Below are 24,450 nucleotides of genomic sequence, written 5' to 3' on the forward strand. Positions count from 1 at the left end.
TGAATAAACCATGACTCCAGATCACTGTAACACACGGCGACATGTAAAACTTGTTTTTACACTTGCATGAATTTAACAAGTGAGGTGATGGTAGGCACATTTTGACCCTTGTTGTTGCCCCTTGTTTTTAGTGTTTGAGCTAAGCTACCTCACATTTCTCATGTCAGCAATAAAACTGAATAAGAGTATTTCCAAAATGCTGCACTATTCCTTTAAAAACCTATAAAGTCCCTGTGCAGATAAGGATTACACAAGAACGTCCTGGATAAATAGAATAAAAGCAATCCCAAATCAAGGTCCACTGATTTTTTTTTTTTTTTTGAGCTTTCTGCTGCATTACATTGACTTCATGAGTGGGTGAAATTTGTGCAGTTGTCATGGAGACGGATGTGTTGACATGTGAGTTCAGTAGCTGTTCAGGTTTCATCCATGAATGTTTTTCGTCTGATGAAGGCAGCATGGCTCAGAGCTTTGGAATCAGAGAGCTGAGGTAAATAATATTCTCTAATAGTGTTTATTCCATCTTCACAACAGGCCCCTGAATGCAGCATATCTCCCTATACCCTTGCTATCCCTGCCCCTTTCTCCCCTCGCCCTCCCCCCTCCCCTCCAGCGTTATTCTCCCCCCCACCCCCCCAGCTCCCTCCCTTTCCTGCCGGCCTCTCAGCAGAGGATGTGTCAGGGAGGGAGAGTGTGTATGAGGGAAAAGAGGAAAGCCGTCAGTAGAATGGATATGTGCCCTCTCTCCTCCACCCTTTCTTCTCCTTCTTCTTCTTTTTCTCCTTTGTCCCATCTCTGTCTTTCTTCGCCCTCCTCTGCCAGCGCTGCGCCCTGGGCCCCCTCAGTGCCTGCCCTCGGGGAAAAGGAGACTCGTCGGGTGGACGGGTGGCTGAAAACTCAACTTCAATGTCAGCAGAGGATCAGAAGAATGGTGGTGACAAACCAGAAGGTAACAGGACACACACACACTGGACACACATGCAGACACACACTGTTTGCCCGTTGACAACATTGCCGAAAGGGCAACACCCAAATAAAGCTGTGCATGGTGTTGCTTGTCTATCAAATAAATGAATGAACTCTTCAAATTGAACCATTCAAGTGAGGTCAGGATAGGCCAGTCAGGACAGGATAAAGTCCATTTAATAGCTGTTCTGGAGCTTTCATTCATATCATATGATCTTCATCAGCAGACTTACACAGCAGCTACTAAATGAACCTGGTGGTGAGATCTTCTCAGCTGCTGGGCACCAAGGTGAAGAATGAGCTTTGAGTGTCATCTGTTTCACATACGTTACAACCCAAACAAAGACTGAAGAAAACTGTACATATTTTATATCGTGATCTTTGAAAGGAAAATGGTGTAATTTAAAGGGACAGTCTAACATTTTAGTATTGCACGTCCATAAAGTTGGATTTGGGAGAGACAGATTAACAGAAGAATGGTGCAGCAGAGCCTGAGGTATGCTGACTCTTAGTCTCTGGGTCAAACAGCATAAATCATAGATCCCACACTTCTCATATTGCAACTCAGTGGCATCTTTTGTGTTCCCTGTGAACAGTGTACTGACATAAACAGAAATGTAGAAACAGTGGAATGCCCTTTTAAAGACACTGAATACAGAAAAGCTGTCAGGAGTCGGTCTGTTTGTTGTGTTGCCATCAGTAATTCTCCACCATGCACCATCATGACCAGAGAGTCTGCTGGTTTCCATACCAACCCACCACCACTAGAGCAGCATTATAGTGCGGTAATCAGGAGTAACTGCAGTATTGTCCTCTGTGCAGTTGTGTTTTTCAGTGTGCTGTTGCAGCAGCAGCGGCTTACATGACACTCACCTCTTTCCTGAGCATTAGCTCTATGGTTTATTGTGTGGCAGAGTTGCTGATGACGATGTTTCAGTGCTCAGATTTAGTCTCGGTTGGAGATAGCAGAGTGTCCCATGACCTCCTCAGAGACACAGACAGCCCTGTTTGTGTAATTGAGACGTCCAAACACACACACAAAAAACAGGGTATGACTATGCTTGCCAGGACCTCTCACTGACAAAACCTGAGCTTTCAGTGACACATGCTTCATCCCTGGCGGTTAGAATGTCATTATCTGAACACAATCAACTGAACTTTCAACCCTACAGTCACAGAGAGGCTCGATGCTGGTGAGCACGCACAGCACATTACTCTCTGCTGAGTCACTAACCAGCACATTATTCTATTAAGACCAATTAAGATGTGCGATTCAAATGGAAGCATTGTCACATGACTCTGGTTCCTGCACAGCTGCACATCCAGCTAACCAACCAACAGATGAGAAATGATATCCGGCTCACCTGACTGCTCGGCTGACAACAGATCTTCACTTCTCTCTCTCGGCTGTAAAAAGATGCTCTCCATTACGGTGCAAAGAAATGTTCGTCTCAGACCGTGCAGCTTATCCCAATCCCAAACATCAGTACTTCTGCTGCTCAGCGTGCTCGAGATTGTCTCTTTCATGGATGATATGTTTGGTAGCTCATCAGTGAAAGGATGAGACAGCTGGGAGGACATTAGAGGATAATATCTTGATTGGGAGCTGTAACAAAATCAGGATGTACTTTTCTTGAGCTGGAAAATGGGAAACAGATTTTTCAAAACATTAAATAATGCAATACATAATGGAAAATAAACATTTCTTGGAGACAGAGCTGGTGTGGAGACAGAGATAATGACACTGGTGAGTAAGTTAAGCCTCATTTGGCAGATAATTGGGCCAGTTTTCTGTCAAAGAGAAGGATGTGCCTTGGTTTCAAAAGTCACTTTCCTCCTCCTCTGGATGTACTGCTTGAGAAAATTGTTCAGCCGAGGTGGTAAACCACCCAGATCCTGAAGTGTCTTGATGAGAGCTGAGTCCACGCTGCTGCATATGTTGTACATGTTTGTATGATCAGGCTGTTCAATCTACACAAGTCTGAGTGTGATAATGCGAAGCAGCTGCACTGCTTTTTCCAAAATATGTCTGCTACGTGTGTTTACAACAAACAGAAAAAGAACATAATGTGTCAGGCCTCCAGCCAAACTAAATCTTGAGTGGTGGCGCTCTGACATATTTTCAAACAATGAAATTCTTTATCATTTTTAGAAACCCCACAGAACTGCTTCATCATGTCACTCCTTCCTCGTGTTCTGTCTGTTTCTCCGTCAGAGACGGTGCCAGTGGCGGAGGTATGGCCGGAGGTGGAGAGGGCCGAGCGTTTGGCCCGCGGTGCTGCCCTGAAGTGGGCGTCAGGTGTTTTCTGTCGACCTGAGCATCTGGAGCGCCTGACCCAGTACAGGAAGAGAGAGAGTCAGAGGACCACCTCCATACACACCAGACTCAAGGTGACCCATCAAAACACACATGTATGATCCAATATGACCTCAGTTTACTGAATGGTCTCCTAAATGGTTGCAGCCATGCACTTAAGCAGACATTGTTGCTCTTAGTCATCTGTGGGAATCAATAATAATCACTGTGCTGCTGCATGTTACTGCTGCTCTCCTCACAGTCCATGGTCCAGTCGTACCTGGAGGGGGTTGGCTGGGGTCTGGAGCAGCTCCGGGAGGCCAGGGCCGAGCTGAGGGAGGTGTCGCACGCTTTGAAGAAAGCAGGGCTGGACTCCACTGGGAACACAGAGGGGGTGAAGTCTCTGGAGAGGCTGAGAGAAGTGTCAGTCAACCACTGTCAGCTCCTCGCTGCCGTCAGCAACCTGCCAAGACTTTACTCGGGTGCGATGCCACTACAGCACAGGCCTGAAATCATTCATTCATAATGAATTCAGTTTAATTTTTGATTTAAAAAAAAAACAAAACTGTTTTCATTTTCTAATTTCTTGTATACTGATGAAAATGTTTCAATGCTTTTTTGAGACTGTAATTTATTTTTGTTTCTAACAGCATAGGCCACATCTTGTCATGATCAGGAGCTAAAGGGCACTTGTTTTTTTTCTGCAAACTAAAATACACAACGTCATCCTTGAACAGACCGAATGGCAGCAAAAGGTTATGGCATAAATAACCTCCCCTCCTCCTCCCTTCCTTGGCCTTTGCAGTGCGAAGCATGGTCTTGGAGACTGAGCGTCTGGTGGAGTCCCGGCGGCTCCTGGAGGCCCACGCCCGGCTGATGGATCTGGAGCACTGGCAGGACGACATCCTCTGGCAGCTCCACGGGGCTGCTGGGACAGCAGGAAGTGCACTCAGCACAGAAGACCAGGAGCTGGTGACCAAGTATTTCTCTGGTGTTGGGAAACTGGTAGACGCCCTTGGTGAGGAGATCTTCCAGATACAGACAGCTTCACAGTTTACAACAGTAACGTCAGTTTAATTCAATTTGTCTAAGTTGGTTAACGGATAAAGAAAATACTTTTATTTCTTAAATATAAGGCATTGAGAGAGGACACAGCAGAGGAATAACGACTGAAAAGATGTTGCTGTTTAATCATTGTGATTAATTATTCTTAATGATCAGGGTGTGTGACAAGTCATCAGTTTCTCAGCTTGGAGGGAAAATTGGTTCTGCATACATCTGCGATGTTGCTTTTAATTATAGTAATTGTGATAATCTTCTCAGTCAAATCCGAATAATTAGATCAAATTCTTCTGACCACTTGGGGGCAGCAGACCAAATTGCACATCTGTTTCCACATCCATCCAGGATACACCTCCATAACATTAGCAACCATGTGGACTGGTGTTTGCAGTCATTCACCAACTCCTGAGGATAATAACTCTAACATCTCTTCAGCTGCTGAATGTTCCTCGATGTTCTCCAGCTGCAGTAGTTGCTGACGTTGTCTGTCTACTGATGATCACTTCATTCAGGCAAAGAGCTGTGGGCTGTGGTGAGCAGTGCTCTGGCCCTGGCCCGCCAAAACCCCACACCATTTGTGTCAGCAGTGAGAATAGTGGAGCGGGAGGAGGCCCTGGACCGAGCTTTACTGGAGGAGAGAGGGGGGACCAGAGGCAACGCCAGGCCCCTGCCCCCAGGACGACCTCGCTGCTGGAGAACATGCTTCTTCCAGGTCAGCGCCAGCTGACACAAACAAAACATGTCACCTTTTACGAAGTTTCTCCTTTTTAAATGTCTAAATGTGTGTTAATGTCCGTCCTCTGTCACATTAACGTTCTTTCAGGTACTAGAGGAGGCGGTTTCTGCGCGCTTTCGCAGTGTTTCTTACCTGCACACACGTGGCCCGGGTCTGGCAGGCCACCTCTCTGCTCTCCAGCATGGTATCATGGCCGACCTGGCCACTGTACGCCACCTGCTGGAGCACTGTGTCCCGCCACACTACCGGCTGACAGGAGCCTACCTGAGGGCCAGCCACCACTGTTTACATGCTCACCTGGCACAGGTCAGTGATGTGAGAGAAATGGACCAATGCTGCACCATGTTTAGCTTTTATATAACTCCTCACTATGTAGACCACAAATCAAAGACTATTACGGTGACTTTTATTTTCTGCCTTATATGATTGTAGTTTACATATAATGCAGTAAGCCATGAGACTCAAATACAATCTTGTTAAGGGACTGTACTAAATAGATAAATACTTGTACCTTTAATCAGTACTTACCTTCTCTATGGCAATCACCAACTGGATTTTGAAGATTCATCATAAATGAATTGAATCAACAGTTTTCAAACTGGTGTCGACCTCACTGTGCACATGTAAGTGAAACTTGTGGCCTAGGTTAGCAGCTGGGACCTGGAGAGTGGTGAAATCTTTGCTGTGCTCAACTGGGTGCTACACATCTACAACAGGTGAGCTCCATGACCTGCACAGACTCTGCATGTTACCCTTCATCCGTCTGTCTGCGTGTGGCTCTTTGTGCTTTAGGATGGTTTATGTAATGTGTAGCTAAATTTACATTCAGGATCATCTAACTTTGGATTTGAGGTAACTCAAATCATGAACCTGAACATCACTTTGGATAAGACTGTGTTGGACATTGTTAACTACTAAAAGCTCAGAGTCTGACAGTCTTGGTTTGGCAGCCCAGACATGATGGGTCATCCAGAGCTGGTGGCTGAGATGGAGAAAGAAGAACTAGGACCTCTCATCTCCAGCGAGGGACTGGAGCAGCTGCAGAACAAATATGTGCAGAGTGTTCGAGTGAGTCGACCCCAAAATTGTTTTGGAAACTGAATTAAAAATGCATTATCGTGTCCAGACACATAGAACCTATCATGTAACATATTCCAACATCTTGTCGATGAATATCTATCATTATGTTTGAACAGATTAGGGACATGTTGGCTATCTACTGAAATTTCAGTTTATAGCTGTAAACTTTGGGAATTTTGAAGCTGAGTGTGTAGGAACCGTGGTACATTCAATGTGTGTGTCAATGTTATTGCTGTTACAGAAGAGTGTATCAGAGTGGATGCACAAAGCTCTACAGGTGGAGCTGCAAGACTGGCAGAGAGACCAGGAGCCAGATACAGATCATGAAGGTTTCTACCAGACCAGCCTGCCCACGATTATAACGCAGGTAAACAAGCCATACAGATATGCAGCCATGTGCTCGAGTGCTTTGGACTTATCTCTGGTCACAGGCTGTGGGCAGTGACAAGTGGCCAAGATGGCTCCACTCTCTGGAGATACTTGAAACACTTTAATCAGCATCCTGACACCTAAACATTGGTACAGTGGTGGTGTGTCGTATCATACCATGTGTTTTGTGTGGATGTCTTTCTTTCTTTCTTTGTGGGACTGTGGTAGATGCTGGAGGAAAATGCCCGGGTGGCTCTGATGATTGGAGTATCTCTTCGAGATCAGACTATACAGATGGGACTGTATGAGATGGAGAACCTCCTGAACAGGTACGTATCTGAGCAATTTGTCCTTCCAGCTGCCTGTCAGACATTTTACCGTCAGCGTCCACCTTCACCTCCATTCCTTCACGTCACAGGTTTCGAGAAGCTCTGGTGGAATTTGGGAAGGAGCACCGCAGGGATCTGAGCAACAACAAAAACAAGTTCTACCTCCACTATCTGCTGGCCTCCATCAGCAACTGCATCATCCTCAAGTGAGATACTGGCAGAGCGGTGGTGAATGACCGCTGGCAAAGCCTTCAGTGCTTTATCACACAAATGTTTGGACTTTTTGGTCACTCGAGGGACTCAGAATAGGTTAATGTCATGTTTGCAAGCATGGCAAGTGTTGTGGCAATGATGTGGCAGCTGTGCTCTGCTCAAGAAGAGCCAATTCATCCTGTAAATAACAGAGAACTAGAAAAAAAGAAGATCTGAATAGTTAGACAAAAGCTTTTCATCTACAGACGCTAATTACAGAGACACCCGACATTCTTTTTTAATTTGACAATTTAACATCCCACACTTGTCAACGTGCACAATCATATTGTGCCTCTCACAAATGATTGGGAGCCGTAGCTTTTAGCATGCACATTGTGTTTGATGCAGAAAGTCCACAGAGAGCCTGCAGCAGCAGCAGTCGTCCCGCTCGGCAGGGCAGTTCTCTCGGACTCCTCCCAACCCTCTGGCAGCTCTGGACCGGGCGGTGAGACGGGCCTGTCGCCTGGTGATGGATCAGCTCCTGCTGGACCTTCAGCCTTTCCTCCCAGGCCTGCTGACCCGACCCTGGCTGGTCCAGGGAGACCCCACCCCCAAGCTCTGCAGTGTCCTGGAGCGTCACCTGGAGCTGTACAGCCGGGTTCGACCGCCCTGCCGACAGGTCACAGCTTTGCTCTCTTTCTGTCCCCGTTGTGCAGATGGTACTTGTCTTCAATCTGATTTCCAGGCATTTGAGTTTAGGTCAAATTTACAGGAAACATGTCATCAGCCAGCATCCTTCATATCCCTGATCCTCACACTCTCATTAATCTATTGTGTTCATTACACGTGTACATATTAAACTCAGAGAATACTGGTTCACTGGCCAAAGTGACATAATAAAGGTTATCATTCAGGCTCAATCTCTACACTGAAATACATTAAACACGCTGTCATGTACAGCAGCACCCTGGGTCTTGTCTCTCCAAAACAGTTTGTGCAGCGGTACATCTACGCTGCAGCTGCGTGCCTCCTTGCCCTCTCATCACTCTGACCTTGTCTGCGTGCTCGACTTTGCCGCTGAATCTTATTTTGTGTACACAGCGTCTGCAGGAGGAGGCCCAGTGGCTGATGGTGGTGGAGTACGCCCGGGCTCTGATGCAGAAGAGGCTGGTGTGTCGCAGCGCCGAGGACAGACGGCAGCTCAGCCAGCAGATGGTTCAGGACGACCAGCAGTTTAGAGACATCTTCCACGGCCTGGTGAGGAGGACCTGACTTTTGCTGTCATGCCTCAGAAAAGTTCATTAATGAACTTGAACACTTTGCAGTACTGCCACTATAATATGAGAATACATAGCAGTAGTATTACTAGCATTCTGTAGTTTAGTTACAGTGTTTTAGTGCCCCATCATCATTGTTTAAAGCCATTTGAATCAATAAAACACTACATACTTTAAAAAATAAAATGTTTGAAATAAAAACTTTTCCACAAACTATTAACCAATAAGCACTTCAGTCAAATGTGCTGGTGTCTGTCTGCATTCAAAGTCCCACATCAGTCAAACTCGTGTGTCTGCAGGAGGGTGAGGGCTCAGTGCCTGAAGTGAATCCTTTGGCTTTACTACCCGTCCTGGCTGACTTTATCCGACTGAAAGACCCTGGCATGCTCACTCTGGAAGTTTCTGGCCTCGCAGCCAAATACCCTGATATCAGGTAGTCTGACCTATATATAATTCATTATTTCATTGTTTAATACCAACAATTTTGTTCACAAAACGGTTATTTCTAAAAGTCTTATGCCAACAGTACTGCCAATCATGAATGTTAATGACCCACCAAGGCATTGTACCTTCATGTTTTCCTGTTCCCTCAGTGAAGAGCATGTCTCCGTACTGCTGGACATCCGTGGTGATGTGTCCAGGGACGTCAGAGGGGCTGTATTGGACTTGCTGGAGCAGAGCGCCCCCCCTCTGCCCGCAGGGTACCGGCCCATCTTCACTGACATCCTGGTGCCTCCTTCCACCATGGCCTTCTGTCTGCCCACCGCCAAGTGTGCATGACAGGGACTGAAAGTGCATCTTTAACAGGAAAATACGCAGCACCAATCAGACGGATGTTGGTGAATCTGTTCCCACTGAGTTGTTTCAACCTGTCTTCAATTCTGCCATTCATTATTTATCTAGGGAGCAACAACTGAGCTCCTTGTTTTTTCCTTAGTGCCATCTCGCTTCATACTCATGTTATACATATGATTCATACTGGGAGCTGCCCAGTGCCACGATCACGGTCTTCATTTGTTGCCCGCAGAAGCAAACTAACAGTCGGATCTGTTGGGATGGGATTAACGATGGGACATTTTAATTTCCTTCACCTAGAAATTTGCCAGGGATTTGAGCTGGTGACTTGCTGGTTCAGGTCTAACTTCAGCTGAAACTCATTTGTTTGGTAAAATCCTGAATCTAAGAGCCACTGTGGCCAAACTGGTTATGAGTGGTAAAATCATATCCTTTATCTTGTCACAGCTTGTTTCATGTCTCTCAGTGATTTATGAGACTTGGAACAAGCTTGACTGTTTTGAACATTTTCTGTTTCATTCAGAAAGCCTTTAATATGATGTCAGTAAACTGCACACAGCCCTCTCTCTGTGTCAGCTTTGATGGTGCATGATGTTATCAAACGGACGATGCAGCTTTAAGGGGTCAGCTCAACAGATTTCACTGACACTACTTTCTACTGAATAAATGCTTTTAATCGAGCGGTAAAATTCCTTTCACCCTCACTGTATTTGGGTGGCAGCATTTTCGAGACAGATATCCCAAAACCTCAGTGCACAAAGCCAAAAGGGTTTGCATGGCTACATATTAACTACGGGATTTTGAACTGGCCAGTCAATAAGTGATATGATGGAATGCGTGCTGCCTCGGAGTCTAAATAAAATCAACAATAAGATAATGGTCACAACATGAAAAACTAAAAAGATGAAGCATCCGAATGGTTGTTTTGCAGTATGAAACAGATGAAAGTAGATTTCTTAGTTGCAACATACGGTATACGGCTTTTAGAGTATAAACAGAGTCTTATTAAAGCATCATCACATTACACTGTGGACTTTAAAGACTAAACATGGTTTTCAGTGAGGGCTCCAGCACTGTGATGCATCCTACCTGAGGATCTGAGGCTGCTAATTCATTCCTTTAAAATCACTTCTTCATTAACTTTTCCTCATGTGTTTGTTATTTTGTCCAATCGTGCCATGTATTTTGTTGATATTGTGTGTTTTTCGTGGTTTTTTTAATGTATTTATTGTATTTATGTATTACTTTTCAGTTTCCTTTGGAACAGTGTTTCCTGTTGTTATTTCAAAGGATAGCTCCCTTGTTCTGGCTTAATGCCAAACTCTAAAGCACAGTGTAAGCTCTGTCACATAAATGCTTCAATAAATGCTTCAACTTTGGTCTTTCATCATTACTGTCAGCCTGTTCGTATTTTTAGATTCATATAAAGTTAAAAAGCATCCATATACAGTTCATGATATTCATACTGTTGCTATTGTACTTGACAAAAATCAAAAAAGTGCATTGGGTTATGTTCACTTTGTTTCTGTTTAATAAAGGCAAAAAATCAGTAAGATTTAAAAAAAAAAAATGCTAGTCACGTGATTCAAGGAGTTGGTGACGTCGCCGGCAAAGATGGCCGCTTCCGTAGAGGCAACGCTGCTTCTGTAACCAGGTTTACTGTCAGACTTGTGTGGAATATTCCAGTGAAAACAGCTTGTAGTTAGCGGAGTGCTGGAGCAGTGGTGGCAGAGATGAAGACCTTCTGTGGGAGAGCCAACCCGAGCACGGGAGCCATAGACTGGGTGGAGGAGAGTGAGGAGTACGACTACCACCAGGAGATAGCCAGGTAGCTCCGAGCCTAGCATCGCAGCGTGGGGAGAGGCTGCGCTCGGTTTCACGTTGCCTTGTTGTTGTTGTTGTTGTTGTTGTTGTTGTCTTTAAGTTGTCAAGTCATGTATGCCGAAGGGAAGAGTTGTGGTTAAAACTCCATAAAAAAACATTACTTTATTATCCACAGAGTGTGTACGTTTGTCGACAAGCAAGCCAACTTTATTTTGATATTTTAATGTGTGGCACGCTGCGTCCTGACAAGTTCATTCAAACTAATACGCTGCTATACATGTGTGAATGTTTTTGGAGTTTTAAAAAAATCTCTTGTCATTTTTCTTTACATGAAGAAACATTTCTGAGAGCCACTCCACCATTCGTCCATCCGAATCTGTTGTCCTGTGATCATGTTTATCTTTCAGGTCCTGTTATGCTGATATGCTTCATGACCATGACAGGGTGAGTGCGGACATCCACCTCTGCTGAAACGCTTCCTGAGCAGTCTGATGTGGCCTGTGTGCCTAACGCAGCTCCGTTTTCTGTGGTGATGTGGTTGTGTCAAAGAAAAAGCATCTGATGAAATATTATGTGGCTGTTGTATGACAGGGTGCCTTCTGTGTTAATGTGTATTTAGCAAAAATCTGCACATGCATAAGAATCTTTCTGAAGTAAATTAAAAGGCTGTGAAGTGTTTGAAGGAGAAAACATCATTGATTAGACAGCAAACTGACTTGAATGTCTCAGTGGAGCGGCCTCGCTCTTCTCCAGCACTGACGCCGCTGATGCGCTTTCCACCTCCAGAATGTGAAGTACTACCAGGGCATCCGGGCAGCCGTAGCCAGAGTAAAGGCTCGTGGCGAGAAGGTCATCGTCCTGGACATCGGGACGGGAACAGGCCTCCTGTCCATGATGGCCGTCACTGCCGGAGCCGACTTCTGCTATGCTGTGGAGGTAGAGATGCTCCTCCTGCTTCTCCTCTTTAAAGAGCAACTTGGTAACTCAACACCAGGCTGAAAAGCGGTGGTTTATTGACCTTTGTGGTTGAAAGTTTCAGGCCTGTTTCACCTCTCTCTGTTGCACCAGTAACACCCAATAGGGATGTCATCAAGTTAAACCAGTGGAGGTCAGAAAAAGTAGATTTTCAGGTGGTTTTAAGTTACTCTTTGGTTTGTACAACGACAGAATTTAGATGTTGTTAAAGGAGATGGGGACTTCCTTGATGCTCTTTAAGTAATGTACTCTCAGTGCTTTGGGTGTTTTGTTAACATTTTTAGTATTTTGGAGTATTTTGTCCCACACTGTAAACACACCTGTACATTGTTGGTGGCAATCTGTGTCTTAATTACATGCTGCACAAAAATTCCACTTATGTTTTTAGTATGTTGGATGTTCACTGTGACATGATTGGACGTTAGAGCTGTTTTTTTCCTTGATAAATTAGTTAAATTATCAGAATTGTTCTGGATGAAATCGTCAAATCGATTCTGTCGATCTACTTGTGGCCAATGGATCAATCAGCCAATCGTCTCAGCACTAACAGGCATCGTTGTTCTCCCTGGAGGACTTTTCTGTCTCGTCACTGTAAACGCCCGTCAATCTCAAACCGCAGAAGTGATGCAGCTTCAGGCGTCGTCTCCGTTTCCTTTGTGTGTCCGCAGGTTTTTAAGCCCATGGCCGAGGCGGCACAGTGCATTGTGGAGAAGAACGGCTTCTCTGAAAAGATCAAGATTATTAACAGACACTCCACTGATGTCACTGTGGGGCCAGGTCAGAGAGTCACACACACACACACACACACACACACACACACACACACACACACACACACACACACACACACACACACACACACACACACACACACACACACACACACACACACACACACACACACACACACAGCTGTACTGTATGAATATAGGTGTCAGCTGATTGGTGGACGCTGCAGGCAGACTGGTGTCCTGAGGGAAGAGCGTGACGTGTGTTCCTGTGTCTGTGCTGATGAGATTGTGTGTTGTGTTTGTTATTGAACACAGATGGAGATATGCAAATGAAGGCCAATGTTCTGATCACAGAGCTGTTTGATACAGAGCTGATAGGTGAAGGAGCCCTGCCCAGCTATGAACATGCTCACCAGAATCTGGTCCAGGTGTGTGTGTATTTATATGGAACCTGTTTGCATGCAGCATGAATATATGTAATATAATCCCAGCTGGTGGTCTGATCCGTCTCCAGGAGGGCTGCGAGGCCGTTCCTCACCGGGCCACTGTCTACGCCCAGCTGGTTGAGTCGGAGCTGCTGTGGAGCTGGGCTCAGCTGCAGCCGGTGGAGGTGGAGGGGGCCCGCCTGGTCCCGCCGCCTGACGTGAGCCGCTGTGCTGGAGCTCATTCGGTGTGTGACATTCAGCTGAGCCAGGTGTCTCCTCTCAGCTTCACCCCGCTGGGCCCCCTCTGCACCATGTTCAGGTATGAGTGAGGAACACGTTCTCCTCCAGTGACATCGGTTTTGCACGTTCTTGCTCACCCTCCCACTGCACTCCCTCCTTCCCTCCCTCTCAGTGTGGATTTCAGCAAGCCAGTAAGCAGCGCGTTCCAGTCCCACTCCTCCCAGTTTGTGGCTCAGTCTGGAGGTCGAGCCCAGGTCGTCCTGTCGTGGTGGGACCTCGACATGGACCCCAGCGGAAGCATTGTGTGCACCATGGCTCCCAGCTGGACGTACCCACAGCCAAAGATGGCTCCGGTGAGTTATAGGACACGATGTAATGATGGTCTGTGTTCGGCTCCCATCGGCCCCTGCTGATCTCTGTGGTGTGTTTCAGTGGCGGGACCACTGGATGCAGAGTGTCTACTTCCTGTCTGTGGAGAGGCAGGTCACAGAAGGAGAGGAGCTGAGTCTCACTGTCTGCCATGATGACTACAGTCTGTGGTACAGGCTGCGGTCTCACAGGTAACCACTCAGAGACAGTGTACTCTGTATTCACAGAAACTGCAATACTGGGTTTGGAAACCCAGTGGGACAAGCTCTCCAAGCTCTTGTATCACATATTCCTCCTTCCACCTGCCATTGCATTGACATTTAGGATATGGGATCAGGCTACATATGGTAATATAGGCCCAGTGATGGCATGACTCAGGGCATCAGGACTGAAAATGAGCGCTGTCAGGTCTGATGTGTGGTCTGCCGTGTCTGTCTGCCAAGTCATGGCAAGAGTGTGTGACTCTATGATCACCTCATCTGTCGCAGTGACCATCGCAAGAGAGGAAAATACAGTGCTGTCTGATCCTGGCATTAAGATGTGGCGTTAAATGGCCTTTGCAGTGATTCAGTCCGTCCAAACACAAGTGTGTTTAGATTGGTGGGAAGAACATGTTTGCCTTGCTTTATTCCTGAAATCACTTATCAAATCACAAAACTCCTAGTAAGTGTGGAAGTCCAACCTGAGGAGGAAAAGGAAATCTTCCTTAGAACATAAAAATACTCTGATCTGAGCTGAATAAAGATCAGTGTTAATGCCATAAACACAGACAGTTCTGGTGTCAGCGTCTTATTGCGGCACCACAAAGCATAAACGTTCTCACTGTTGTGCGTTGATGTCCTCAGCCAACAGGACCCGCAGACTGACGCTCGTCTCTCTCGGCCGTGCTGTACGTGCCAGGCTCACCTGGTCTGGACTCGGCCTCGCTTCGGCGAGCTCAACGACAGGCGGCGTACAGAGAGCTACGTCAGCGCGCTGCGCAGTGTGAGTGATGGCCGGCCAGCCTCTGACTGTCAGCGAATGAATGCGTGTGACTGTAATCTGATTACTGGCTGTGTTGACTTCAGGTTCTGAGGGAGGACAGCGTGTGTCTGGACGTCAGCGATGGAAGTCTGCTTCCTGTGTTTGCTCACATGCTTGGAGCAAAAAAGGTACTCCGCTTTGACCGTGTGTCCAAACCAAACGCCATCACACTGTTACTGACTTGTCTTTTTGTTCTCTTGGCCTCTGCTCAGGTGTACAGTTTGGAAACCTCCAGAATGTCCAAACAGGTTATTGAGCAGGTAAATTAGAGAATTATTAAATGTATGCTTGAGAAATGTCCGATGATCTTTGATGTTTTCACCGTCTTAGGTTTATCAAAACAACATTTAAAGGAGTGCTGATGATACACATTTTCCTCTGCAGATGCTGGAAGCCAACTCGATGAAAGGAGCTGTTGAGCTGCTGGAGATCAGGCCTGAACAGCTGACCACTAATGATCTAGGAGGGGAACAGGTACTTTGGACCAAGACGTCAGTGACGTGCACTGCTGTCTGCCACCCTGCCTTTTCTGATTAGGTGTTGGCAAAGTTGGAAAGCACATTTTAAAGACTTGAGACAATTAGAACATCAATAATTGATACAATCATTGTTCAAATTAAACAAACTGTATGTGTTATTAGTATTATTAGTGTTTACAAGCTGTTCTCCTTCCACCAACTGGCCAAGACCGCTAATACTGCTTTAACGTTGTACAGCTCTCAGTGCTGATGAGTGAACCGTACTTCAGCACCAGCCTGTTGCCCTGGCACTCCCTGTTCTTCTGGTACTGTCGGACCGCCCTGGCGGGCCTTCTCCAGCCCAGCGCCACCATCCTGCCCTGCTCTGCCACGCTTCACATGGTGGCTGTAGAGTTCCAGGTGAGACAGATGGGAGTGTTTTCATACATATACGTGTGTTTCAATTATCAGAATCAGAATCAGAATCAGCATTCCTTTATTGATCGCCGAGGGGAAATTGTTTTTTGTACAGTGCTCCACACAAAATAGAATTACAGATTAGAATAAAAAAGAGAGAAAGAACAAGAAGGAATAAATATATATATAAAGGCAATATTAAGAAACAGAATATTAATACTATGTAAATCAGAAATATACAACAAATAAGAAATATACAACATATACAACAATTACTTAAAAGGAAAGCGTTGAGGAGCATACATTGTTGTTTTTTGCTGTATTTCAAACATACACTGCTCAGAACAATGGAAAGGGAACACTTCGTCACAGTATAGCACCAAGTCAGTTAAACTTCAGGGATATCAATCTGTCCATGTAGGAAGCACAATTGATTGTGACTCAGTTCCACCTGCTGTGGTGCAAATCAAAGTGACAACAGGTGCTCGCAAAGGGAATGGGTCTGCATGTGGTGGCCGCAGACAATTGTTCTGTTGTTTTTGCTCCTGACTGAGCTTTCGTTTATACTTACGCATATGTTTTCATGCAGTTTGACCTCTCGTTTACACGCAAACAGAGTTTTTTTCACGGAAAACGATCATTTTTAAAAACTCTGGCCAAAGTGGAGATTTCTGAGAATGCCAGTTATGTGTCGGCGTGTAAACTGGGTTAAACGGCGTTTTAGGTTCCGGAACGTCACAACATGCGACTGAAGATACTTAACGTCATGTGAGCGACCTGTGTTTGCACTCGCACCCATAGTTTTGGCATAGTTATGATGACGCTCGACAGCGTATTTATCCAGGTTCATGTAAACGGCAGCATTTTTGAAAACGATGTTGTGTGCACGATGTTATTTCTGAAAACGGAGGGGCTAAAATATCCGTTTTCCAAAATACCCTGCTACGTGTAAACGTAGGGTGATTCTTCTCTAGTTTTGAGTTCTGTTAGTGTCCTTGTCATTACTGGTAGGCTGAGGCGGCACCTGCAGCCCAGTCAGGCAGCAGAGGTCGTCCAGCTCCTCCAGGATGACGCATCCATACGCAAGAAGGTTTGCTGTGCCTCCCAGCACAGTCTCAAGAGCGTGGAGGAGATACAAGGAGACCGGCCATTACACATGGAGAGCTCGCCATGGCCATCGCCAAGACCAGTATCTGCTCCTCTGTGTGAGGAGGAACAGGAGGAGTAATGCCAGAGCCCTACAAAATGACCTCCAGACCAAACTGTCAGAAACAGACACCATGAGGGAGGCATGAGGGCCCAGTGTCCTCTCCTGGGACCTGTGCTCACAGCCCAGCACCGACATTGATTGGCTTTTTTTTTTTTTTTTTTTTGAGCAGTGTATTTCATTCAGGGTATCATTTTAACATCCTTAATGCAAAGTTCTGAATAGAGTTACATTTTGGAACAGTATGGCAGAGTAACAATTATTAAAGGTAAGTCGCTGTTGATTTCTCTTTTCCTTGTTGGTCAGGATTTGTGGAGGATACGAGCCCCGTGTGGAACATGTGAGGGCTTCGATGTCACACCCATGGATGAAATGGTCCAGGTGAAACTTTATCAGCTTTTACCTCTTGTTTCATCTCCAGGGAACTGAATCATGTTTCCATAAAAGAAAATTCCTAACAGAAGATGAAGAGCTACGTTAATTTTAATGTATTTAAGTTAAATCTGTGACTTTCCCATGTTTCCAAACTCACGCATCTTAATTTAATACTTCTTTTTTTTTTCCTAATATCTCACTACATCTTTTGTTCAGACATCTCTGGATTTCCAGGAGTCGCGTGAGGCGGAGCCCCACCCTCTCTGGGAGTACCCGTGCCGTGCTCTGACCCAGTCCACGGCCGTCATGACCTTTGACTTCACACAGTGTCTCCCTCAGAAGCCAATCAGCAGTCAGGGCTTGCTGCCTCTCATAAGGTTTTTTTTTTTTTTTTTATTCTGTCAGTATGAGATCAGAGAACCACCTACCAACATAGAAAATCTAGTTTATTCTGAGGTATACAGTTCTTAACAATTAACTTTCAAATACCTCCTCAACTGACCGATGAGTTTTAAACAGTCAGATCACTGCGGCGTTTCGGCATGTAGAAACAAAGTGAAGAAGAGCTCTATGAAGTCGTGCTTTGAATTGGGTAGGGTTAAGGTAACCCTGACCCTTTGGACTGAACTCCCCCTTCACATGTTCTGCTTGCCGTGTTGTTAAACAGTCTGTTTAAATGTCTGTTTCAGGATTGGTCGATGCCACGGTGTCGCATTGTGGATGGAATATCGCCTAACTGATGACATCACTGTCAGTGCAGGTCTGATCGGACCAATCAGTGAGCAGGTCTGTAGCCTCTCCTTAACGTATTGATCGTCTTTGTACCCTCAAGAGAGCAAACAGCAGCAGTCAACAAATGTCAAATAGCTGCTTTTCTGAGATTTGCTGTGCCTTCCTTGCAGGGGGAGTGTGAGTGGAGTCGACACAGGAAGCAGGGAGTGTATTTTCTCAGGTCACCGTGGGAGAGCTCGGGTGACGGCAGAGCCGCCGTGTCTTACAGCTTCACCTTTGATCCCAGTTCAGGAGACATTAAGATGGACTTCAGCGTCGAGTCTCAGTGATGCGGAGCAATCCGAAGAACAGACTTTTGATGCTTTTACCTCGTCATTATTCGCATTTTGGCCGTTTTGGATGCATATTTAACTTCTGTGGTGCAAGCAGTCTGGTTTTCTTGTTGTGACTGAAGCTGCAAAACAATGTGTCCGTTATATCACCAAAACTGACAAGAATACAATTTTTTTAAGAGCGTGGAGCACAAAAATGTCCACCACATAACCACCAGAATGTTACCAATAACTAATTATTCTAATTCATATTAATGGATCCCTACGAAGCAATTCTACAATAAATAATCGCATCAACAGCGGATGCGACTGCCTGACTAATGGATGTTCAGCGATATTAGGGATGCAAAATGGTATGTTTTTAACTAACCTCTCGGGGTCACCACAGCTAAGAATCTGAAGTCTATTGTGTACCAAATGTGACCAACAGCTTTTGTGAATTAACGGGTCAGCCGTCTAACAAAGCCAAATGTGTTGTTACAGAAGTGTTTTTTAAAGTTTTATATTGGTCGTCCAGTGTTTGGTATCTTCATCAAGTTTCCATGAAGGAAGATTTCTTTGAAGAACAGGCTGCAGGGACGAGCGGGGCGGTGACATCACTGCTGAGCTCTTCCTATCTCAGATTATTTCAAAGACTTCATGTTGGACACGTTTTGCGTTGACTGAGAAGTGCTCATTGTCGTTTGTGAAGTGCTGATGTATGCAGTGAAATAAATGGGATGCTATAACAAGTGTGGCTTTAGTTTATTGTATTAAAATAAAACACAAACAAAACATGTTTCATTTGGAAACTGTTTGCCTGTATATACATAAATAAGCTTGAATTGGACAGTTTATACACTGTGTGTATGGACCTCTATGCCTAAATTGTACTGGTGAGCCTTATGTCAGCGGTGGGGTGTAACTAGAACTTCAAATGAAAAGAACAAACACATGCACTTCAGTTATTTTAAATGTTTCCTTGAAACCCTCAAGGTAATTCTCACACAGCAGTCACTTTTTAAAACTTCATTCAAGTTTCACTCTTGCTCACTTTCAAACCTGCATTGCTAAACTCTCAAACTCTCAAGCCAACATGACTCCCTATTTCTGCTACACGAGGACGACACAATCATGACATCAGAAACGAGATGATGCTCGGGGTGATTTCAAACTATAAAACCCATCAAACAGAAGCCATGTTACTGAGTAGACAGGCAGAAATCCCCATCATATCTGCAATGACGCCAGTGAAAAAGCAGCTTTCAATGCAGTGCTTAGGCAGAGGGGATCATGTCTCTGTGGATGGAAAACAAGGAATGTAATCTTTTGAATCATGAGCAGTAGGATGTGTGAAACCTAGTATTTCAAGCATCTGTAAGCGTCTTGTTGTCCAGCACAATCTTCTCTCCCGGTTTGAACGCTGGCACCCCCATGTACGGACAGCTGGCACATCGGAACGCATCACCAAGGTAACACTGCCAGGAATAGAAATGAAAATCATTAAATCATTGCTCCTTCACGGTGTTATCATGTTACGATGATAGGAGAGATGATAGAATTACAGCCTCGTGGTCGTAGGCCTCCACCAGCCAGTCAAGTTTCAGTTCACCTCCATGTCTGCCCAGACTCGTGATGAAGGTATAAAAGGTATTAAGTGTCTTTTTGGTGAAATGTAAGTTATCACTATACTGAAATGTATGATTCCAGTGAATCATTTCCAGGTAGAAACATGCTGTCTTCACTTAGAGACTATTTCTACAGAGGAGGACAGAGGACTGATAGAGAGCTTCATCACCTGAAGATCAATATGAGCACAACCAATGAGCTTGTGGTCTACAATGCTTTAAATATGGATGCTGCTGTAAAGAAGCTACAAACTGTTAAAAGTGGATGCTTCAGGCAGTTTACAACAATCAAAATATACTCACACTTCCGCAGGCAGATTTCGGTAGGTCAGTCTTTTTATTTCCTTTACTCTCCTGCTCCAGCTCATCAGCAAGACCACACGTGCTGCACAAACACACAACATATTGAATCATGTTTAAATGCGATAACAGAAATATCTACAATAAGTATTATTTTGACAGCCCAGCTCCTTCTGTTACAGCTGCAATCCAGAGAGCCCCTGATGTGCGATGCTATGGTCTATGGCTTAAAAACATTTGTGCGATGACCTCACCAGTTCTTGCAGGCTTTCTTCTTCTTGCCGGCTCCCTCTCCACAGGTGGGCGCTTTAAGAGAAGCTGGGTCGGGTCTCTTCAAGTCATCTTCATCAAGCAGAGCATCAGAGTCCACCAGATCCTAGAGAGCAGCAGAAGAGACGGGACAAGAGAGACACAGTGAACAGAGCGTAGAGAGACACGTGCATGAAAGTCCAAATGTCCTAAAGCAAGACTTCTCTGTGGCTCTGAATACGTATGACTGCAATACTGTATGTCAGGTGTTACGCTGCGGGTCAAGAGTATACGCGTTCCTCCTTCCCGAGCTGCCCACGCTGTGTTTAATGAGTCTCTATATTAGGACAGAGAAAGATACAAAATCCATAACTCACCACATCATCATCATCCATGTCGTTGGCCGACAGCATCCACATTTTGACAGTGTTGGGATCAAGAGCAGGTTTCTCTGCTGAAGCCACAGATGTTTGCAAACATTAGCTTTGCATGAACTTCAACAAACTAGATGATTCAACAGCATTTCATCTAACCTGCATCCAAAAATGCACGAACAGACAAACAGCTGTGGACAATAATGTGCAAACAAGAAAACTGCTTTTGGAAACTTACCTGGCTTGGGCGTCTTTTTCCCGAATGACAGTTTAATCTGGGTGGATGATCCCACCTCAAAGTTGGGCTTGGATGCGGATATGCGGACTCGAGACAGAGTGTTTCCTTGGTAACCAGTGGCAGTCCTGAGGCAGCTCAATCCCTCGGGACTCAGTTCTGATTTATTGACCTGGATGGGGAGAAAGAGAGAGGGCCGAAGAACCAAAAAAGGATTTAACTGGTGCAGAAGTTTACCCATATTCAAGTAAGATTTAATGGATGCGGCTGACCACGTGATTATGTTCCTCATATTCTTCCACACAGGCTTGTCTTAGGTTTTTCATGCTCACTCACCTCGGTCACTGACATGAAACCCGACATCTTCAGAGCGGACATCAGCTTCTCGGCAGTCCTCACACTCTGCGTCTCAGTTCCTGGAACACCGAAACAAACACGTCACACACTGTAACACAATCAGTGCGCCAACCTTATCACTGCAGCACAGTGACCTGGTGGATAAAGACAAATGAAATAAATTATATAAAGATTTAGGAGAGGATTCAAGAGGATTTTGTCCAGATTAAAAGCAATGCTCTGTAGCATTTCTAGTGCTATTATAGTAACATAAGTTAACTCAATCTCAGAAGACATAAAGTTAAAAAAATCTGTCCTTTTATCACTTCAAAATAAAAGTGCATATCATTGTACCATAAAAGGCATCATTTTCAGCCCTCATTCATGTAAAATAGTTTAGACCAAAACTTCTCTCTCTCACCTGTAACTGCTTCATCTAGAACTAGCTTCCCGCCAGGTTTGAGCACTCTGACTAATTCTGCAAGAGTCTCCAAACTGTGGACGGAGGAGTTGTCAGCCAGAAGGCAAGAGAGCACGCAGTCAAAGGTGGACGCTGAATGGGAGGCTGAGAAGAGGGGAGGAGGGCAGAGGATCAAGTCACTCCTGACATTCGATTCATTCCTTCGTCAGTATAATGACTGTCACAGATAATGATGCAGAACTCACTTGTCACTTCTACCATGGTGATAAACACACTTCTCAGCCATACTTTGTGATTCAGTCGAATAAAGCAAGCGTTTTTTTACATAGAGGTCTTGCCCAGTGTAAATTAAAATCAGGTGAATGTCACTCACATAGCAATAATCTCTCCATGTTCTCCACCGATACTTTTCCGTCTGCACCAACAATGGCACCCAGCTCCTCTGCATACTGTTTCAGGGCTGCTGGTGCTGAAGGCTGAGCCCATACCAACAGCACCTTGTCCCCTGCTTTGATTCCAAGGTCTGCCATGACTTCCTGGAGAAAAAGGAAGTTGTTATTGCTGTGAAAAATGTAAACAGGAACTAAATGTGATGATTTGCAGAAAACACTGAAACCCCATATTTCATTAACAATAGCACAAAGACAACATATCATTTTTAAATCATATCCTCATTTAGAGTTTGATTGCAACAAGTTTCAAAAAACAGAAAAGTTGCAAAACGCTAAAATGAAACACCTGGTGGAACATTTTACAGTGAATTATGTTAACTGGCAACAGGTTTGTGATATGATTTGGTATAAAAAGAGCCTGCCAGAGAGGCAGAGTATTTCGGAAGTAAAGCTGGGGAGGTGTGCACAACTCTGTGACAGACTGATCTACGAATAATGTTTCTCAATGTCAAATTGCAAAGAATTTGGGGATTTCATTGTCTCCAGTAACATCATTAAAAGATTCAGAGAATCTGAAGAAATCTTTGAATGCAAGAGACAAGGCTGAAAACCAGTGTTGGATAGCTGTGATCTTCAGGCCCTCAGATGTCACTGCACTGAAAACAGACACGATTCTTTAGTGGACATCACTGCATGAGCTCAGGAACACACACATCCACAAATACAAGCTGAAACTACTATACAAAGACATAAACCAGATCCAGAAATGCTGCTTCCCTCTCTGGTCCTGAGCTCATTTAGGATGGACTGAGGCAAAGTGGAAAACTGTTGTCTGATGAGGTCTGATGAGTCAAAATTTGAAACTCTTTTGTTATCCATGCACAGTTCAAAAGCCAACATCGGTGAAGGTATGGGGGCATTAGTGCACATGGTTACCAGTACATTTGTGAAGGCACCATTAATGCTGAACGATATATACAGATTTTGGAGCAACATATGCTGCCAAGTAGATGACGTATTTTTCAAGAAGGCCTTGCTTATTTCAGCAAGACAATGCTAAACAACACTCTGCACACATTACAACAGCATGGCGTGAGTAGCATAACAGTCCGGGTGCTAAACTGGCCTGCCTGCAGTCCCAACTGTTCACCCAATGAAAATGTCGCATTATGAAACGTAAAAAATGACAATCAGGCAATTTATACATCAGGCAAGAACGAGAAAACATTCCACTTTCTAAATGACTGCAGTTGGTCCTCAGTTTCCAAGTTTTGTGAGAAAGCAGAGGTGATGCAAAAGAGTGGCAAACTCCTGTCCCAACTTTTTTGAAATGTGTTGCTGCCATCAAATTCCAAATAAGGATATAATTTTCATAAAAAATGACATTTCTCCATTTCAACTACATACGAAGTTGCATTTTTTTGCACATCATCCCATTCCGTTTCTACTCGCATTTTACAGTGTCCTCACTTTTTTAGCTGTTAGCTGCTAGCTGTTAACGGTCACGATTATGATAGCCCGTTTTGGCTAAAAATGTCTCCATAAAACCAGAATAAAAAAAATGATATGACCTTGAGACTATTATTTTGCTGTCATAACAACAGCACAGCTAGTCGTGCGCAGCTAACAGCTACCCCATTGTAATAATTAGTAGTGTTTAAACATTTTCACAAAAAAAAAGAAAAAAAAGAATGATATTTACATGTGAAAACGGTGGACTGGTCTAGAAGCTTCTCTCTACTCCTTCTAGCCCAAGTCATTCCTCTATAATGTTAATACATAATCAACAAATACGACTATTTATTTCAGCTTTACTTTCAAACTATCAGGGGGTTAACATGACTAACTACTAGTTAAAAGATTAGCTTGTTTGTGGACACAGGTGAAAAGCAAAGGTGAGCGTTACATAAAGCAAACAGCGTGACGCAGGAAACAACGGTGCTTATCAAGTTCATAAGCACGTTGTTAAAGCCGGGAGAGTCCGGTACACGGCTAGCAACGAATAAAAATATACTCACGTTTTGTATGATTATTCTTAACGGCTTGCGTTGGTTAAACTAGCTACTGCACTAAGACAACAGTTGAAGTGAGGAGCTGACTGTCTGCCGGGCTTCTTCTTCTTCGTCTTCTTCGCCGTCTTCTTCTTTGGTTTGCCAGTCCAAACGCAGTATTGCTGCCCCCTTCAGTCTGGATAACGTCATTGGTACAAATGTACAAATGTATTCACACTGGTACAAATCAGTGGTGTGGACGGATTCTAGGAGGGTTTTTTATTGTTTTTTTTTTTATTATTTTATTTTATTCTATTTATTTTCTTGGAGGGGGT

The 24,450-nt window shown here is 44.6% G+C and overlaps 3 protein-coding genes across 3 annotated transcripts; 2 read left to right on the forward strand and 1 right to left on the reverse strand.

Annotated features, from left to right (window-relative positions):
- Nucleotides 1–695: 695 nt before the first annotated feature.
- exoc3l1 (exocyst complex component 3-like 1) lies at nucleotides 696–10,490 on the forward strand. Its single transcript, XM_070971345.1, has 15 exons — nucleotides 696–949; nucleotides 3,182–3,357; nucleotides 3,525–3,744; nucleotides 4,068–4,280; nucleotides 4,837–5,036; nucleotides 5,148–5,366; nucleotides 5,706–5,776; nucleotides 6,011–6,128; nucleotides 6,382–6,507; nucleotides 6,738–6,838; nucleotides 6,928–7,044; nucleotides 7,439–7,709; nucleotides 8,132–8,287; nucleotides 8,607–8,740; nucleotides 8,901–10,490. Exons 1-15 carry the CDS (start codon nucleotides 907–909, stop codon nucleotides 9,085–9,087), a joined length of 2,352 nt encoding a protein of 783 aa, XP_070827446.1. The 5' UTR covers nucleotides 696–906; the 3' UTR covers nucleotides 9,088–10,490.
- Nucleotides 10,491–10,692: 202 nt separating this feature from the next.
- prmt7 (protein arginine methyltransferase 7) lies at nucleotides 10,693–18,964 on the forward strand. The gene is made up of 17 exons (XM_070972536.1): nucleotides 10,693–10,930; nucleotides 11,334–11,370; nucleotides 11,713–11,862; nucleotides 12,570–12,678; nucleotides 12,948–13,060; nucleotides 13,147–13,376; nucleotides 13,470–13,650; nucleotides 13,730–13,857; nucleotides 14,512–14,650; nucleotides 14,734–14,817; nucleotides 14,902–14,949; nucleotides 15,074–15,163; nucleotides 15,406–15,567; nucleotides 17,078–17,152; nucleotides 17,363–17,523; nucleotides 17,836–17,932; nucleotides 18,049–18,964. Exons 1-17 carry the CDS (start codon nucleotides 10,836–10,838, stop codon nucleotides 18,205–18,207), a joined length of 2,058 nt encoding a protein of 685 aa, XP_070828637.1. The 5' UTR covers nucleotides 10,693–10,835; the 3' UTR covers nucleotides 18,208–18,964.
- ciapin1 (cytokine induced apoptosis inhibitor 1) lies at nucleotides 18,934–24,267 on the reverse strand. Its single transcript, XM_070972537.1, has 9 exons — nucleotides 24,143–24,267; nucleotides 22,106–22,268; nucleotides 21,733–21,876; nucleotides 21,312–21,391; nucleotides 20,979–21,147; nucleotides 20,744–20,820; nucleotides 20,372–20,493; nucleotides 20,121–20,202; nucleotides 18,934–19,667 (listed from the first exon to the last, which is right to left on the reverse strand). The coding sequence occupies exons 2-9, from the start codon at nucleotides 22,260–22,262 to the stop codon at nucleotides 19,557–19,559; spliced, it is 942 nt and encodes a 313-aa protein (XP_070828638.1). The 5' UTR covers nucleotides 22,263–22,268; nucleotides 24,143–24,267; the 3' UTR covers nucleotides 18,934–19,556.
- Between the last annotated feature and the right edge of the window lie 183 nt (nucleotides 24,268–24,450).

This window comes from Chaetodon trifascialis, chromosome 10 (genome assembly GCF_039877785.1).
Source record: "Chaetodon trifascialis isolate fChaTrf1 chromosome 10, fChaTrf1.hap1, whole genome shotgun sequence".
Lineage (NCBI taxonomy): Eukaryota > Metazoa > Chordata > Actinopteri > Chaetodontiformes > Chaetodontidae > Chaetodon > Chaetodon trifascialis.